The sequence below is a fragment of the Dipteris shenzhenensis genome, chromosome 15 (assembly GCF_047967505.1).
Source record: "Dipteris shenzhenensis isolate YYH24624 ecotype China chromosome 15, Dip_SZ_1.0, whole genome shotgun sequence".
NCBI classification, from domain to species: domain Eukaryota; kingdom Viridiplantae; phylum Streptophyta; class Polypodiopsida; order Gleicheniales; family Dipteridaceae; genus Dipteris; species Dipteris shenzhenensis.
The window spans coordinates 25051654-25071229 of record NC_141610.1 but is presented as its reverse complement, the minus strand read 5'-3'; the positions used below and the strand labels follow the sequence as shown (position 1 = coordinate 25071229).

At 44.9% G+C, this 19576-nt stretch overlaps 1 protein-coding gene across 3 annotated transcripts in view; it reads left to right on the top strand.

Moving 5' to 3' along the window:
* The first annotated feature begins 1915 nt into the window (after positions 1-1915).
* The window catches only part of EMB2786 (COMPLEX 1 LYR-like protein), a 34184-nt gene continuing 16523 nt past the window's right edge, over positions 1916-19576 (top strand). For 2 of the 3 annotated variants that reach the window (XM_087386451.1, XM_087386449.1), the window contains exon 1: positions 1916-2210. In XM_087386451.1, coding sequence (XP_087242577.1) covers positions 2178-2210 — 33 coding nt within the window. In that variant the 5' untranslated portion in view covers positions 1916-2177. The remainder of the gene's footprint in view (positions 2211-19576) is intronic. The other variant, XM_087386450.1, reaches the window with a different exon arrangement.

Below are 19576 nucleotides of genomic sequence, written 5' to 3'. Positions count from 1 at the left end.
TAAACCAGGATGGGGCTCTTGTACCTGACCCAAAGTCACACTGAAGGAAAAGTGGTTTGTGATGATCAGAGAATGCAAAGGTGGAATAGACCGTACTTTTTAAATTAGAAGTATCTTGGAGAAGAGTTTGAGAAAGATAGGCTCTGTCTAAACGTGCTTCTCTCCTTGTTCCCCAATCTGCCTATTGGACCAAGTGAAATCTCCTACACCAATCGTGTCAACCAAATGGAGAGAATCTTTGAGGTTGATCTAAGAGCACAGTTCATATCCTCTTAAGGTATTACCTTTGCCCAACCATCTATCAATACTTTTTTCAACCATGTTAAAGTCTCCTATCAGCACAACATCGTCCCCGAGATTGGATAAGTAGTGCACCTCTCACGACACCTAGTAGGTGTATAAACTAAAACTAACGAGAAAGAAATGCCCTTGAGTAGGCATTTCAGAAGAATCCATCGGTTGTCAATGTCAACAACCGCATCTAGGACACTTTGAGAGTAATGAGACAGAATTCCAATTGCACACCCCCCTCTACCTTCCTCATGGGCAGTGGAAAACCAAGTCCTCCTCTTGTCAACACTCCTGAGTCGAGCGTCTAGAGCTTCACCTATTGTTTTAATTTCTTGAAGTGCCAGAAAGGTTGGAGAGATAGAATTATCTCTCAGCCAAGTGGCCAGCATACCTGCCCTGGTGGGGTCTGTGAGACCACGAACATTTATATGCACACACACACACACACAGACACACACACACACATACACACACACACACATAGAGAGAGAGAGAGAGAGAGAGAGAGAGAGAGAGAGAGATGTATGCTTAATAAATAACTTTTAAATGAATAGATACTACAGTCATGGATAATGTTGCCTGCCATTTGGCAAATGTTTGGGCTGAAAGAATACCAAAAATTAAGGAAAATATTGTAAGAGAACTAGAAGAGGATCCAGATTTAATCAAGATAAAGAGACACTTTCTTCTTTGATAGCCCACTCATCATCATCATCAGGATATGAAAATGAGAGGAATGCAAAACACTCTTATTAGAACATGTAGACTGGAACCTTGAACCCAACTTTTTTGGGGTGGAATCGAAAACCCGGACTTGGGAACACTCTAAACCTGCTTCTTGAATAAGTGCCAAGCATGGATGAATTCATCATTGTCTATCTAATCCATCTTAAGGATAGCATAGAACCAAATAGAATCTTGCGCCATGAAGTTCCATTTCCCTACCCATACTATATTAGATTTTATGCTCTCAAATATTGACCATATTGACCTCCATAGGGGCCTTCTTTTGGTGCAACATGACTTTGGGTCGCATGTTGCAGACAATAAAGGGTATCCCTTTCATTTAGTTTTCTTTGGATGGCTCTCAATTAAATGGTGCAAACAATAAAGGGTATCGTTTCCATCTAGGTTCCCTTAGTAGTCTAACCACGTGGTAATTTCCGTTACATAATCTAACTAGGTGGTAGTATTGAAGAAAAGACAACTTTTAATGTCCATTAACAACTTATAACTGGCTAGGGTTAGTTAAACAAACTAACACAATATCTTACACTAACCTCAATTTCAAAAAAATAATGACCAAATATAAAGGAAAACAAGTTGCAAAACCAATATGGCTATGCTATTAATAAAGCTTTTATTGAAAAGAAGACCAAGCTAACTTAACATTTTTAAAGTCATTTAAAACACTAATGAAGTCAACTTGACCAAATACAAACTAGGGCCTATAAACTTAGGGTGGGTTCACACCACCTGCCCGACCATCCTCCAACAAGTTTGTCATACTACTTGGCCCAATAGGTGAGAGGGGCTTGGACAATGACACGTCCGGCAGAGGAAGGCAACCCAACTCCTTGGGCAAGCGAAGCACGCGTAAAACATGACCACCAGGTGGTGTGAACCAGCACACGTGGTGGCCATCTTGGGCGGGTGCGCCCTTAGGCTAGCTGAGATTTGCCAAAAGAATCCCAAGATACACAATAATTTCAAATTCATGACTTTCACTTCTTAGGAGTTCACTCTTTGCTCCAATGCCATGAGTCCCTAACATATTTCAATGAACCGACTATCACTACGTTTACGAGTCTGTGGCAGCACTACCAAGAGTTCTCTTGCCGATCTTCACCAATACGTAGTCTTCTGTAACCAAGTGCATTTTCCAAATGGAGCCCAATGTTCTCGACAACGTCATACGGGTGCGTAGTTGTAAGAAAATTTAATGGACGATTTGATTAATGCACGTGGGCGCTTATTGTGCGTGTTGATTATGAACGTGAAAAGGGTGAGGATAACCGGGCAATGAATACTACTACATCATTGCCAAATGCCTGGATTGATTCCTAATGTACTCTAGATTATGCTTCTCCTGTCATGCCATCGATAGATTATTCACATGATTATGCCTTGGCACCACCGCATCGGCTTGAAGTGGATCTTTTTTTTAGGCCAACAAGGGGGAGATTAGCACTGAATTTAAGGCAGTAAACGTTTAGGTATCGATTTCTCTAATAAGGTCTTCCTTAAAGACTCCGGTTTAGTCCCGGTTGCAATGCATGCCTTTAGAACACTTTGGTGCCCAGCTTTACAATGCAGCCTCCCTTTTTGTCTTTTTGGGAAAGGGCAGTGCTTCCTGCACCCGTGCCCCCATGTTCTTTTTGTTGGAAAGCGTAGGGCTTCCTGTTATTCGAGTCTTATGCTGTTATCTTAGCTCAATTCTAAACTTCCTTTATTTCTTGCTCTCTCTTCTTTCTCCTATCCCTTCTTCTCTCCCCCCTTGTCTTTGTTGTTTTCTGTCTCAGCTTTGTTTTAAGTGATTCTGAATTTGTAGTTCTTGTGAAGGTATATCCTTTGGGACGCTCAAACCGTTTCTACATGCATGGACGCTTCAGATATATAGGCTGAAGTTTATGTGAATATACCCTAGACATCAAATGGTAGTACTAACTAATCGTGGCCATAGAACATACGGCAAAATCCAGGGTACGGATGTGTGACACCAACATTGTAGCCAACGTCTTAGTGGACTTGCAATATGTTTGTAAGAGGTTTTCAGTCAGCAATTGATGTCTCTGGATTTATATCCTCAATGTACTCGGTTCATGCAATGATTTATGGCATTCTAGCCAATCTAGCCAACAGGCCTACTTCTCTAGCCCACAAAGTCTCTTAGGGAACGTTGCCTGTAACCCGTACACAACTTAAAACCATGCCTAACGTTTTGCTAGTATGTGAGTTGTACTATATGTGAGCTACCAATTGTCTGAGTATTGCATCTTCCTGCTTAGACATAGAGATAGCATAAAAACAGAAACAATCCTTTGCCCCTCCTGTAAGAGAGTATAGTTCTTCTTTATTCATTAGATGGCTTGGATCATGAACCGAGTGCATACAACTGACTACTTGATGACTGCTTGACAATAATCCTTTATGATTTCTCAGTCTACAGCACTAAACATCAGCCCTTGAATCTCCCTTAATCCATTAAGTCTGTATTTTGTGACCCATAACTCAAAACAAGGAGGTTGTTTCTCAGATTTTTAAGCTTCTAGAGGAGGTTCATCAAGAGTTTCACCAAACCATTGCATCAGCCAAAGAGAGCTCATAGGGTTGTGCCATAGGACTGGATACATAGCCTGGAAGTATTGCTGGGTTGCGGACACTAGGCTGCTTTGGGATTGAGCATACGGTTGAAAGACTCACATGCCGAAGGGCTAGTATACTCTGCCGCTCATTGGCTGATGATGGTTGCTGTAAGGCTGTTGCTGAACTGAAGAATTGATGCTGGAATTGGGGGGCATGATCGCTTATATGTTTTATCGGTCCTCAGTTTGCTGGCGAACTTGAGGACAGTATTGACTGACGTGTTTTGGAGGGCGGACTGCCTGTTGCTGTTGTTTAAGCTGACCTCTCAGCCCTGCCTTGCTATTGTATAATTGTACCTGCCACAGCTTGCACTATCTGCCTGGGCCTGACAACTGCGAGATTCAAAACTGCTAATAATACTGTCTGCCTCCATGGTAGCACTTTGCTGAACGTGCTGAGTCTGCTTATGCTCTTGAACTTGCTAAAAATCTTTGGCATGTGATCCTCATCTCATAACTTGGATTGTTGCCTATAGGACCTGAGCTTCACATACCTGCTGAACCATCTATTTGTGCATGTCGGGCTTTTGAGAGCTGGATCTGCCATGCATCCCCTTTTGGAAAGTGATTCCGTGGGCAATCAGTGTGAATCAGTAAAAGAAAGCTTAACTGAACCTCAAAACTGAATTCTTGACCTTAGTCAAATAGGCATCCATGCTTTCTCCTTTATCTATCTTCAAATTATCCAATTGCTTCTGCAAGTATGCAACCATGCTTCATTGCAAATCTATCCCAAGCATCCTTTGTAGTACTTCAAGATCTTTCATCCTCCATACAGACAATGCAATTAATACACAAGCTTGAGCATCTCTACCATCCCATCTGATCCGGTCCTGAGTAGGAGGCATTGTGGCAGATGTAGTGGTAGATGAGGAAGAGCTACTAACAGTTAACACCACCTGTAGCAGTGGGTACAGTGGCAGCAGATGGCTGTGACGGAGGTCTCACCTCAATGCCTGTAATAATATTCCGCAAGTCCTTGGCCACCAACACATAACACATCATGTATGACCACATGGGGTAGTTGGTGCTGTCAAGCTTGCCTTCAGGAGCAAGCATACTAAAAAGATCATTGCCCACCATTGCAGATAAGGCACAAATGCAAATAACCCAAAGAAAACGGACTGAATCAAATGACAGCACTAGGCAATGTGCGATATCTGTTTGTGACCACACAAGGTCAATGGCCTGCACAATTTCTGTAGCTGAAATGACCTGCAAATAAAACCCAAAGCACGAATGTAAATGTGTCAGAGAAAGGGCAAGGCAGGCCCAAATTCTTTACAAAAAGCTTGCACAACAAGTGCAGCAAATGCAAAAAGCCTTGACTGATGCAACAGTCCACTGCAAGCAAAAGTGTTTGCATGGCTTCTTCCTAAGATCTTCAAAACTTCATAAAGCATTGCTGAACTCCGCAACTAGTCTGAATCAGCAAAAGACAGCTTAACTGAACCTCAAAACTGAAGCAAGAAGTCCACTCAACGTTGTGGACACAAGCTGAGCCTCTGGCACAACCTCGCCAATGTTGGCCAGCTGCTCTTTGAGATCCTTGACCTTTGGTCAAATAGGCATTCATACTTTCTCCTTTATCCATCTTCAAATTATCCAATTACTTCCGCAATTATACAACCCATGCTTCATTGCAAATTTGGTACAATGAGGCGAACTTGTCCCAAGCATCCTTCGTAGTACTGCAAGATCTGTTGTGAGGGATTCTCATCCTTTGGAGCGACAATGCAATTAAGGCATGAGCTTGAGCATCTCTACCATCCCATCTGATCTGATCCTGAGTAGGAGGCATTGTGGTGGCAGCAGTGGTAGATGATGAAAACCTAACAACAGTACCACCACCCGTAGCAGTGGGTGCAGTGGCAGCAGATGGCTGGCGGAGGTCTCACCTCAATGCCTGTAATAATATTCCGCAAGTCCTTGGCCACCAACACATGACGCATCATGTATGACCACATGGGGTAGTTGGTGCCATCAAGCTTGTCTTCAGGAGCAAGCATACCAAAAACATGATTGCCGGCCATTGCAGATAAGGCACAAATGCAAAGAACCCAAATAAAACGGACTGAATCAAATGACGACACTAGGCAATGTGCAATATCTGATTCTGACCTCACAAGGTCAATGGCCTGCTCGATTTTATAGTTGGAATGACCTGCAAATAAAACCCCAAGCACGAAAGGAAATGTGTAGAGAAAGGGCAAGGCAGGTCCAAATTCTTTACAGAAAAGCTTGCACAGCAAGTGCAGCAAATGCAAATACTCCTGACTGACGCAACAGTCAAGTGCAAGCAAAAGTGTTTGCATGGCTCCTTCCCGAGAGCTTCAAAACTGCATAAAACTCTGCTGAACTGGCGTGACCAGTCTTAATCAGGAATAGTAAGCTTAACTGAACCTCGAAACTGAGGCAGGAGCTCTTAAACTGAGAAAACCAGTACAAAAATACTTCGAAATATGTTTCTGCAGAGAATAGCTCCAGGAGGATGCACGAAACTGCTTTGAATTGGGTCTGGACAGCTGCAAAAATCAGTAGCAGCTCTGAAATGCTTGACAAAAGTCGCCAGAAATGAGCCTTCAAAAAGCTGACTTGCAGGCTGTTTGAGCTCCAAAACTACAACAGATTGCTTCAAACAACTCCAAGTAGAGTCACAGTTCAGTATAGCAGCAGTAGGCAGCTCCTGGGAGAGGCACAATGCTGTGAATCAACTTAGAACTGCTGCAGGAAGAGTTGCACTGGCTGAAAATATCAGCAGGAAACCCCAAATTGCTCCAAATGTAGTCGTACTGACAGAAGTAGGCCTAGGCAGCTCCAAACAGAGTCACACAGCTAGGAATTGCACCAGAGGAGTTCCAAAAACAGTCGCAGGTATAGAACTGTTGCTCCAGGTGACAGGTGCACCTAGAGAGGTCGCCTGAAGCTGTAACTCCCCTTTTCTCGCGAGAGAAATGATCTAGAGCTGCACAGGGTAGGACCTCAGCTCTGCACTGTTAGTTCTGGGAAGCAATGGAGCTGCATCACTTTTAAGTCTAACCCTAAAGCCCTAGCCCAATCAAGCCATGAGGCAAAATTTTAAGTTATAAGGTTGACTTTATGCTAATGAACTAATATTGCACAATGTGCATACTTGCACACCCACTAGCCTCCAAGGCCATACTAGGGGGTAAAATACCTAATGATTCCAATACTTGATTAGTAGGTATATAAAGTATATCAATGTGGTAAGTCCTATATTCTCACCAAATTGTCTTTAATCCTCTGTTCATCTTTGTCTAGGATAACCCCGAAGGTAGCTCCCCTTTCCTAAGGAAATCTTTAGAGAACATAGCAAGCCAATTGTTCTAAGAGTATTTCACTCAAACTTTTTGACTTGATTAACACTGTATTGGACATACACGTATTGTTGTAGGTTTGTTGATACTAAGATGATTTGCATACTTATATGTGTGTGTGTTTGTCTCTCTCTCCCTCCCTCCCTCCTTCTCTCTATCTCTCTGATGGCATGAAATTGGCTAGCAACTGCTGGCATACACTCTCCCCACTCCGGAAGATCCATCCACATAGAAATGCTGGTGCTACTCCATGAACCGCTGGGGAGATGACAGCCATTGGGGCTAACCAACCCAAACTGAAAGCTTGGAAACTCCAGAAAGCTCGCATGCACTGCTGGAAACTAAGGTACTGCTGTTTGTAAGACTGTTGTGAGAGAATGCTGGAATACACCTACCTCCTCTGCTGGAGTGATAACTATTGGGGGTAAAAGCCCTGTCATCCTCCTGGAATCTGGAACCGTGAATTTAAATGCCTCCTGAAGAACGTAAGCGATGTTGTGACCTTCTGAAATTGTGGCTATGTCCCAATGGGATTGATATATGGAGGGGGCTGATAAGCATTCTTCTAATGAATGGATGCCCGAAAGAATGGAGGAGTTGCTGAGCACCCCTCTATCGAATCTACTGACTGGGTTGTTGCCTGAAAAGACTGTGAGATGTCCGAGACTGCTGAGAACACCTCAAATAAAATAGCTGCATCTTGAAAGAACTGAGAGATGGAAGGATGAGATGCTCCTTGAAAGGATGAAGAACTATCTAAAGCTGAGGATGCCTCTCGAAGGAATGGAGTTGGACATGATAAAGCTGCTGAACAAGTGAAAAACCCATCCGACCTAACTGTATTGACTGAATGATAGCCTCAGGTGGGAAATCTAAGAGAATAAGCTGCTAAAATTGGAAACATTTTTTAATTGGGAACTCTAAGAGAATAAGTTGTAAAATTTGTTAACTCCTCTCGAAACATTCAGGAAAAAGAGATACAGAGGAACTAATTGGACATGATAAAGCTGCTGGACAAGTGAAAAACCCATCCGACCTAACTGTATTGACTGAATGATAGCCTCAGGTGGGAACTCTAAGGGAATAAGCTGCTAAAATTGGAAACATTTTTTAATTGGGAACTCTTAGAGAATAAGTTGTAAATTTTTTTAATTCCTCTCGAAACATTTAGGAAAAAGAGTCTCCTATTCTCCTTCAAACCCATGATTTTACCACGCTTTACACAAAGATCGAGTTGGAAGATCTGAAGTTTAGAATTCAAAAGCTAGTGGCTGAAGTTTTCAAGCTGAGATTTGACAAAGATAGATGCAACGTGCTAAAAGTTGAGAAAACAGCCTTATGCTTTGACTTTTTGTGGCTAAAAAATAAAGATCATGACAACGGATATAAAAAGAAAAGATACACAAAGGTAGTAAGTGTTGAAGATGTTTGCTCTTGGATAGATTTTCTTTTAGATAATCTTTACATCACAATAGGTGATTCTTTGTTTCAACAAATTATAGGAATCCCTATGGGCACTATTTGTGCCGTCTTTTTAGCAAACTTTTATCTTTTCACTTATGAATTTGAGTTTATGCAACACCTTATTTCTATCAATACCTGCCCTATCATTTTACATAAGCTTAGCCAAGTTAGGCGTTTTATAGATGATTTATTTGTAGTAGATGTTCCTAACTTTCAAGACTTTATGTACAAAGACACTTGTGCTTTTGGAGAAGGAATCTATCCTCGTGACTCTTGTGAACTGAACTGCACTTTTGTTTTGTTTTTTTCAAAGAAAGGAACCTTCTATTAATGCTTGAAAGATTTCATACAAGACAACAGCCCCAAAGGTGCTGAGTATGAAAAAACCGGAAGAGGCTGAAAGAAAAACCGGCTTGTTCCAGAGAAGCCCAGCTCACCGCCTAGGGGATCTTTGGAACTGGGGCTAACAGCCAAGTGGGGGGACTATACAGCCAGCGAGTCCCTCGCGGAGTGAAAAGGTAGAAAACACCTGTAGGCCAAGCCTTGCAGAAACGAGCACGCCTCTCAATAGTCACCGTGGAGCCTGGAGTCCCGCGCTCCCAGGTGGACCGTAGAGTGTAAATGATATCCTGCCAGATGGCAACCATGGTAGCCGAGGGTGGAAGCGGGTGCTCTCCTATCACAAGATTGCACCGAGCCACCCAAATGTTCCAAGCTGTGATGCTGGCTACCACCTCCCAAACATTGTCCTCCCTAGGAGGAGGAGGAGCTAGGGTGTCAGGGGGGACTGCCTCGTGGAGTGCAATCCTCTGAATGCTCTGACCCTGTATCCGGTAGGCTGGGGAGATCTCATCAATCTAAAACATGTGTCCTCCCTCTGTCAACCAAGCCGCCATCCCCCAGGTGTAATCTCTAGGTATACTCTACATGCGTGTCATGATCCTGAGGGCTCTCATCTAGATCCTTGCTGCGCTACGACAGCTCCATAGGCAGTGCGGGATAGTCTCCAGGACACCATCTGAGCAGCAGTGGCACTGCCCCTCCACTCGCATCTGCTCCAACCATGGGCTGATGGGCAAGGGCTGCTAGCCAGAAGAAGTATGAAATCTTCCTCGGCCGCAAGTTGGACCACAACCGCATCCAAAACCTAGAGCGAACATCCCGGGACACTCTCTAGGTCACCCAATGTCTTTCCCTCGAGGGAGTCCACCTCGACGAGGTCATCTGAAGTTTCCTGCCAATCCGTGTGGTGTAGGAAAAGAAAGGCACCTCATCTATCGTCTCAGCTAGGCTGCCCTTGGAGGGCCAGAACCACTCCCCCAGGTCCCACTGGACCTCCCGTAGGGGTCTACCCTCCCATAGCCAGAGGCACCATCAAGAGGCGTCCTGCTCTGAGATACTGGGATCAATGTGCCACTCCTTCCCCAGGCGTCCTACCACTCTGATCATCTGCCAGTGTATCCCATCAAGACTCCCATTCATCTCAGGGTCACTCCCAGTGAGGGGCTGAAGCAGGCCTCCAGGTCCTACATGGAAGAAGCCGGGGTGCATGCTGCCGCACTGCATCAAAATCCTCAAGGGAACACCAGTACGGGAAAACTGCCCCAATCATCTACTGTCTCTCCAAATGTGAAGTCCTTCCCACCAGGACTCAGGAATGGCTAAGTCGATCTCGCCCATCCGCTGCCCTTTCCTTTTGTTTTTCATAACAGTTTTTGTCTACCTCTTTTTTCTTCTCTTTCATTTTGTATGTAGATTTTTGGTCTTTAGAACAACAAAAAATCTAAATTTGTATGATTGGACTTATTCTAGTCTTACAAAGGTATATAAAATTGGATGATCCCCATTTGTTGTAGACCCAAGTGAATAAGTTGCTAGATGATCCCCATGGGTGCTCGACCTATGAGGCTCATCATCTGGGTGTGCTGACTGAGCTGAGATGGCCCTAGGGATGGAAGGCCCCTGAGAGCCGGCTGTGGAAATGGTTGCAATAACCTCATGGGTGGAAGACCTTGAGGAAGTGCATGTAGCTATTGTGGAAACTGGATGCTGTTGGAAATCTTAGATGCAGATGCATGCAAGTTGTTTCACGTGAACAGAACCGAAAAGAGACAACCAGAGAATTCTTATAGAAGATGGCAACCTTATTGCTAACACACATTAAAAAGACACGACTCAGAGACCCTAGACACCTCCACACATCCCTACGTGGCTTCTTGTGGAGGTTCACAAGAGTATACTGCTATCCTCAAAGCCACAAAATCTTGACACACTATGTAATAGCGACCACACTGATTGTCTAGCTGAAGAGACCACATAGGCTGATTGTCTAGCTGAAGAGACCACATAGGCTCACAAAGAGCTATCAAGGTCTCACACACACAACAACCGTAACACAAGCAATACATGCAATATATAGACTCCACGAGCCGCCTGCAAAAACGATGATCACGACGTCCACCACCGTGTTCTTCATATCCACCTATCAGATCATGTCGCTAGCACTATCCTGTAGGCTGTGTCAAGGCTAGCCAACCGAGATGCAGAGAGTCACCTTCTGGCTGTAGCCAAGAGATGCTGGCTCCGACTCTCATGGAGGCGATCCTTGAGAATAGGGAAGGAAGTAGAAGTCGCTCCAAATAACCGCCTGAAGAGGCATATGTAGATGTAGCCATGCATAGAAGCCACGTGTCAATTGTCCTCCTAGATTCCCACGAGGTTTACCACTAACCTTTTCTAACAGATGCTCCCCTGAACTGGTAGACCCAAGAGAAGTAAGTGTCTGAATTGCCACAAAATAGTCCATTGAACTGTTCTTGGAGATGGAAGAATATTAAGCAGATAAAGGACTTCCTGTGGATGAAGAACCGTCTGTGGGTATTGTGGGAGGATAGTCCACTGAACTGTGATCTAAGGTGGAGACCCCTGAGCATACGATGGATGCTTTCAAAGGCTACTGGCCTTCCCTCTTGAAGGAGGACTGCTCCTACCGCAATGCCACTTGCATCGGTTTCTAGGAACAACGGTTTCTGGGGATCAACTATTTTTAACACCGGTCCTGAGACCACAGCTTGTTTTATGGTGTTAAAACTTTCCTGTTGATTCTGTCCCCAAATAAAAGGTACTTTATCTGAGGTCAGATCAGTCAATGGCGATACTATTTCGGAATATCCTTTGATATGCCTTCTATAAAACTGGACAAATCCCAAGAATGATCGCAACGCGGTCAGACTCTGAGGGATTGGCCAAGTTAGTATCGCAGCCACTTTCTTCGGATCCATTTCTACCCCCTGTGGAGTAATTATGAACCCTAAGTACTCAAGCCTAACCATACACAGTATAGTTTTCTTTTTATTCACGTAAAGACTGGCTTTCCTCAAAGTACTGAACACTATCCTTAAGTGTTCACAATGCTCAGTAACACTTTTACTGAATATCAAGATATCGTCAATAAAATGTACTACGAACTTTCCGATATACGGACGTAGTAAATCATTCATAAGCATGACGAAGGTCGCTGGAGCATTGGTGAGTCCGAAGGGCATTACCAAAAACTCATAATGACCAAACCTGCTTCTAAAAGCGGTTTTATGCACATCCTCGGCTCTAATCCGGATCTGATGATAGCCGCACTTAAGATCTATCTTGCTGAAAATCACGGCTCCATGTAATGCATCTAGCAAATCATCAATCCGAGCCTTCGGATACCTGTGCTTAACAGTGATATTATTCAATGCTCTGTAATCTATACAGAGGCGAAACGTATCATCCTTTTTCCTCTTTAATATCACTGGTGAAGCAAAAGGTGAGAAACTTGGTTGAATCTGCCCCAACTTGAGGTATTCTTCCAGTTGCCTACGCACCTCCGCTTCTTCAGTAAAACTCATTCTATAGGGAGGTCTATTTACAGGTTCTGCCCCCGGGATCAGTTCAATCTTATGCTGAACTTTCCGCTCTGGAGGTAACCCATAAGGTAGTTCATCCCTAAAGCATTCAGAGAACTCCTCTGTTATAAGATTAGCCAGCTTGGCCATCTCACCACTTTGCGTAACATCAGTGCTAGCCGAAGACTCATCCACCGGCTCTACCGATGCGGTGCAAAGGTACAAAAACTCTACTTGAGCCTTTCTGATTTCCATCACGGAAACCAACGGTCCCCGAGGTATATCTTTTTCACCTCGCAAGACATAAAGCACATCATTCATCTTGAATTGATATACGTGCTTTTTCCAATCAATGGCTGGATTCTTCCTAGAATGCCACGCCATTCCCAGGGCTATATCCGCATGAGCAAGCTTGGTCATTTCAAAATCAAGCTTCTCAGTATAGTCCTGAATCCGAAGCTCCAATTGGGTAACCCTTTGGTCCCATACTTCAGTTGAACTTCCGTCTGCCATCCTGACTGTGTACGCATAGTCAGATGGACTTGTCTTTAATTTCAGCCTCTTCACGAGCTTGGAGTTAATCACATTGTGAGTTGACGCTGAGTCAAACAACACAATGACATCATGATTGGCCACTTGCCCTTTCATTTTGATTAGCTCCGTATCATTGAAGGCTGTATACCCCGTTGCTGCGGGCTTAGATAGGATGTTATCAGGTGCACTCGTCACTAACTTAGCAACAGATACACATAACAAACAAGGTACTAACCTCTGAGAAGGTCCCGCCAGTTGCATCTGCATATGTTCCGCACTGGGACTCTCCTGCATTTCTACGTCGCATTCAGATATTATCATATTAGCCGTGCGACGATCTTTGTTCAGTGGACAATCCTTCCACTGATGTCGCTGAAGGCAACCGAAGCACAATCCTTCTTTCCTAGCTTTCTCTTTTTGTTCAGGGGTCAACGAGGACTTTGACCAAGCCCGGGCTGCCATTGGAGTTATTTTCCGTTTCACCCCAACGGTGGTACTTGTTTTTGCTGGTCCCTCAACCGGCTTCACCTGCTTGGTTTGGCCACTTGGCTGCGAGACACTTGTCTTTGAAACCCATTTCCTCTGAAATCCCCCTTTTCTCGGGTGCTCATACTGAGTCCCTGCCTGCACAAATCCACTAGATCTGCCTCTGGCATCCTCATAGTTCAGGGCTACTGCTATAGATTCATCTAGTGTAGTCACATATTTAGCCCGAACTTCCATTTTTATTTTGTCGTTCAGTCCATAAATATAGTCTTTTAACTGAACCGACATAGGGAGAGGGTCTGTTATTTTCATAACACATTCCCTAAATTTGTCAGTGTACTCTGCCACTGACAAGCTCCTCTGACGAAGATTTCTATAAGCATCCCAAGCTCGGGATTCTTCATCAGGTGGGAGAAAGTGTTTCTTGAATTCAGCTTTGAACCCTTCCCAGGTGGTTGGAGCAACTTGATCCTTCTGTTGCTTTATCCACCATCTGTCCGCTGCCTCAATAAACAGGTGTGTGGCCTCGCGGATTTTCTTTAGATCGGATCTAATCTCACAAATGGCGAAGGCTTCTTCCCACTTGTGCAACCAAACCTCGATCACATCAGAGCTGCGCTCGGTCATCCGACCAGCGTACTTCTCCGGTCTATAATTAGCGATATTAGGCACTTTGACCCTTGCGCGCTCTAAGGAATGTACACTGGGCTCTGGCTCTGCTGGAGCTTTGCCCTTGTCAATCCTAGACGGTCTAGCCGACAAGGCTTGCACCATCTCCCTGATCTCATTTTGACCAGCATTCACCTGAAGCTGCTGGTTCATAATCTGCTGTAAAGCATCCTCTAATATTGAAATCCTACCAATCAATGTAGGTGCTGCGTGATGTTGTGTAGATTGAGCTCTAGACTCACTAGGATTCACCCTTGAACTCTGCCCTTCTGGTTCCATTTTGTTGAAAGGGAAAAAAATTTTTTTTTTAATTTTTTTTTTTTTTTCCTTCTTCGCGGAAACTCCAAAAGTGCGGCACTTCAAATCCCTTTCTGTACTAGACGACTACTGCAGACTGAAAACTTGAAATATATGTAATAAAAGGAAAGAGACGCCCCCTGGATATATTTTTTTTTCAGATTTCTGCCGCTTCTGTTTCGGTTGTTGGAAGTTCTTATCGTCACTTGCGTGGATCAACCCGCTCCCATCCGCTGCGTCAATCCTTCAAGGTGCAATTTTGAGCTTTCGTTATCCGCACCTCAACGATCGCTCCCTCCGGAGTTGATGATATGATAGATTTTCTTCTCCCCATTGTTAGCACTTCAAACACATCACTGTTGCATGTTTGCGATCGGGCTGGCTTGATTGACGCGAAGAGGTGGAAGAAGAACCGAGAGAACGAATGAAACTACAAGGCAGAAAGGTGGAGTAGCTGAAAAGGGCTGCTTGTGAGCTACGCAGGGCACTGGATTTCATGTAGAGTCACGTCGCCATTTGCACCATCTCATCAAGATGGCGGCCTAATGCTTTTCTCTCTTCTTTTTTTTTTTTAACGCACGTATCCACTCACACCCCCCCCCGCCATGCTATCGAACACTACGCTTACTCTTCGGCTTCGAACGAGAGCTGCCAAGTAGCCAGTCCTACCACTCGGCTGCATCTCCTACTCGTCGATCTCTATCGTGCTGCGCGTCGACTCCCCCTTGCTGCCCGTCGACTCTCCCTTCCTGCGCTCTGATACCAAGTGTTATACCCTTCTTATCAACTATTCCTACGCTAGTGCAGTCACGGGCGATGGCAAGTTATTTTTCCACCCAGCCAAACTCTCAGGATAAGATTCATCATGTCACGTACCTTTCTTCGTTATTTTTTCCATCCTTATCCCTGAGACCCCTATCTCCCTAGATAGTTCCTGGCCACATGTCACATTTTTAGGCCCTTACTTAGATGCATCCTTTTTCACCCCTCTCTTGGAGTTCCCTTTTAAAACAATTGCCCCTTGGCAATTTACACATTTAGATGCACCTAGGCCCTAGCCCTATTAGAACTATCTAGTCAATGCCATTACGCCCTCACCTAGGACCTTGGCAGTTACTTCTCTTGACCATTTAATTACGCACATTAATTATTACAAAAGTTGGTCATCTAAGAGAAAATGCCCACCGATCTATCCGAGGTCATGCTATCTCGGCTAGAGCATAACAACAGCTGGCGCTATTGCTTACGCAGAGCGCATTACCGATTTCCAAAACACAGGGAAGCAGAGTTCTAATAGAACACAGAACTCTACTATGGCCAAGGGTGCTCGCCCTCAAAATAATCCCAAGTTTAGAAAAAACTCGGGTAATCAAGGTCAGCGACAGTCTCAAGATTCCCACAAGTCTCAGAAATCGTATGCTCGATCCCAACAAAAGCACTCCTCCAAGGATCACGCCTCTTCCTCTTCACAAAGTCATGAACATAAAGGTGCGGCCACTGACAAGAAGAACAACTCTAGCACAAAAGGACTTTGTACCATCTATACGGGCGACCATAGATGGTTCGATTGTCCCAAGCGACCAAAGCAAAATTTCAATATGGAACCTAGCACTTCCCAAACAGAAGATGCTACCCCAGCACAAGACAAGAAAGGCAAAGTTGTTCGAATGGCAAATACCATCCACATAAGCCTTGCCAGCAACCCCGAATCTTCCCTGGCCACTCAAGTACTTTGTGTCTAAGGATCGATTCGTGGAACAACGGTCACTATCCTCATCGACAGTGGCTGCTCTCATAACTTCCTAGCTAGTTCTATGGTCGAAAAACTTTGGTTGACCACCAGTCCTAGTCCCATGGACTATCAGATTCAACTTGCAAATGGAACTACCTTCTTGTGCAACACCAGGATCAAAAACTTGTCTTTTCACATCCAACATTATACGGACAAGTTGAACTTCGACATCATGCCTCTTTCTCGGTACGATGTCATACTCGGACAACAGTGGCTCTACGACTATGATCCATCAATCAGTTTTCGTAGCCATACTATCCAATTTGTCCACCAGGGAAAACTTATTGAGCTAACTGGTTCTAGGGACTCTCCTTCAACCCCAGTTCCCTCTGCCCTACAAGTTAAGAAGTGGGTTCGTAAACGTCAAGTAAAGACTTCACTTCTGTTGGTTACGGCAGGAGAGGAGACACCAACAAAGGATCCTCCTGAGTGCCTCAACCAACCTTTTTTCCAGCCCTACCTGGATATTTTTCCACAGGAATTGCCAAAGCAGTTACCACCTCGACGACCAATGGATCACCACTTATGGATGGTTTAATGAATGGACACTGAATGCTTGGTCATGCCTTTTGGGTTAAACAATGCCTCGGCCACATTCATGATACTAATGAATGACATTTTCAGGCCTTTCCTCCATAAGTTCGTCATCGTTTACCTCGATGACATCCTCGTTTTCAGCAGATCACTAAGTTTTTGAAGTTCTCCACGCGAATTCTCTCTACATCAACGTTGAGAAGAGTGAGTTCTTCAAGACCCAACTCGAATATTTGGGACATGTTATTTCAGCTCAAGGCATCTCTGTGGATCCCAAGAAGGCTCTCATCAAGGGTCACACCCTTCACAAGGGGTACACACCTCTTCATGCACACACTTTGGAGTACACACCCTTTCATGTGTGACTCTTCACTCACTATATAAGAGAGGCCCAACTATATGGATGACACACTACAGACACTCAAGCAATACAAATATTCCTTGTTCTCTGCTATTTCAGTCTCCTTTCTGTTCCTTAGCACATTTCTAAATATAGTAAATCTAGGATTTCTTACACCGATGGTGCTCATGATCTCGTCAGTCCACCCGGATCTTGCTCGAACTCTCCCTGAAACTCTCTCGTAAAGTGCCATGACATCCCAAATGATCTCCTGGTCATAACCCAAGTCCTGTAGGCGCTGTATGAGGCGGGCTCTCAGAACCATGTCAAATGCCTTGCGAAAATCCACAAAGCAACAATAAACCCTCTGCTTCCGTGGCCTCGCCTCCTCGATGATACATCTGAGCGTGAGAATGTGGTCCATGGTTCCATGATCACGTTGGAATCATGCCTGTCCTGCTGCTCTAAGTTCTCAACACTCTGCAAGTCTGCTAATCTCGGAGTCAAGTACTGATGCATAAATCTTGGACATGACATGTCCAATCATAATGGTCCAAGTGTGTGGAAATCCCAAACAAACAACTTCATTAAAAAGCTTTGCTAAGATTGGGGCTAGGAGGTTAATCCCATATGCAATGAACTCAGTGCATAGCCCCTCATGATCCTTCGCTCGGCCATTATGAAGTTTCATTACGACATCCTTTACCCCTCCTCTAGTGAAGAGGGTGCAGGATGTGAGACGAGGCATGTGTGAGAGGTTAGGGACTGGCTGATTTGGGATGTCATAAAGTGTGCATGCATAATCAAACCAGATCTGAGTGTCAGTAGGTGGCGGAGGGGACCGTCCTTCTAGAAATCTCTGCCAGAAGTCCTTAGAGTTGTTACTAAACAAAATGTTCAGTAGCTCCTCCTCGTTCCAACGAACGAAGTCTAGTTTCTTCCTCCGTATCAGTCTACGGTATTCGCGTAACGTATCTGGTGCGCTCGGAAGACTGTTTTTGGTTTCGAATCTAAGTTGATGGCGTAAAGCCTTACACTCATCATCATACCAACTATTACAGGGTACGGTTCCAGGGGGTGGTGGACGGGTGGAGCGGGTGGTGTGGGGGAAAGCGTGAATGGCAGCCTTGTGTAGTGAGCAGGTGACAAGGGCAGCACGATCCTTTAAAAGGGGTATGAAGTCAATATAAGTGAGAAGTATGTACAGACGGCCAGAGTAAGAAGGTGAGTGATCCTGATGAAAGCGTATATCGTGGTAGGTGGAGTAAGCACTGAGTGGGGTGGAAGGTGCTATGCGAAGGGAGGTGGAGATGCTAAAGAAAAGGTATGTATGATCAGCCCCTGGGGGGAGAGGTGCTACAGTGAAGTCAGTAATGCGAGATGTGAAGACAGGGGATCCCATGATGCAATCAACAACACTGGAGCCCCCCCCATGTGGAAAGCATGTGAAACCACCTAAAGCGGGCCATCTGTCAAGACCATTATAGATAATGAGATCATGTATCTTGCTGAGGTCTAATAGGGCCTACCCATAAGATGAGAATGGACCTCGCCTGTCAGCCAAAACCCGTAGCATACCTATCTCCTCAAGGTCAATATCTGACAGTAGAGTGGAATAATCTTTGAAGTCAAGAAGTGGTACCTAACGGGCCCTTGTCCTTGCGTTGAAGTCCCCCACTAGGAGGACTTCTCTGCGGCTAGAGAAGTCAACAATGGACTGATAAAGGGCAGCAAATGGGGATGTCTCATCATCACCTCGGATATCTCTGGCAAAGTGGGAAGTAGCAAACTGCGACAAACAGATTCTGGCTGTCCATGTGTTGAATCTGGATCTGCAGTTATGCACGCTGGGGGAGATCGAGACAGAGGGGCATTTCTTATGTGTTTTCCTAGCCTACTATGAGATTCGAGGACGATACCATTGCCTCTTTCAAGAGGGACAGGGGTTTGGCCCACTCTCACGGCTGATCCATTTCTAGGATCAAGTTTGCATTGGGCTCTATTTGATTGAGATCCGGTGACATAGAGAGACACTATTGCGATAGATCAAAGAGCAGCAAGAGATGACCATGCCACAAGATGTTGTGGCAGACTGAGCACGACATGTCATGGATGTTTATGCATTTCAGCTCCAGGACATGGTGGAGTGGAGGAGGAGCTAGCTAACATGAGGGCACTATGGATTAGTGGGGAGCAACGACACGATACTCCCGTGCGAGGGATGCAAAGACCACACGTGACGCGGAGAGTTACCAGAGCACACATGATCGAGGTCCAGCCCAGCACAGCTCTCCTCAGAGAAGACTGCTAGAGACGAGGTGTCACCCTTGACATAGCTCATTGTATACAAAGGTTGAGGAGACCACACCCTCCGCCACACGAGAGACAGCTCGATAGACGCAGATCCAAGATATTTTTGCTGTCCACCGGAGAGCCACCATGGTGTTGGGTTCGGCTTTTGAGTCTCAGGGTTAGCATAGTACTCAGCAAGGGCCCTAGTGCGCCTTTTGCTTCAGCCCACCAAGGCTTGCATGAGTTTCTCTTTTTTTATGTACTTTTGTCCCATTGGCTTGTGAGGCCTT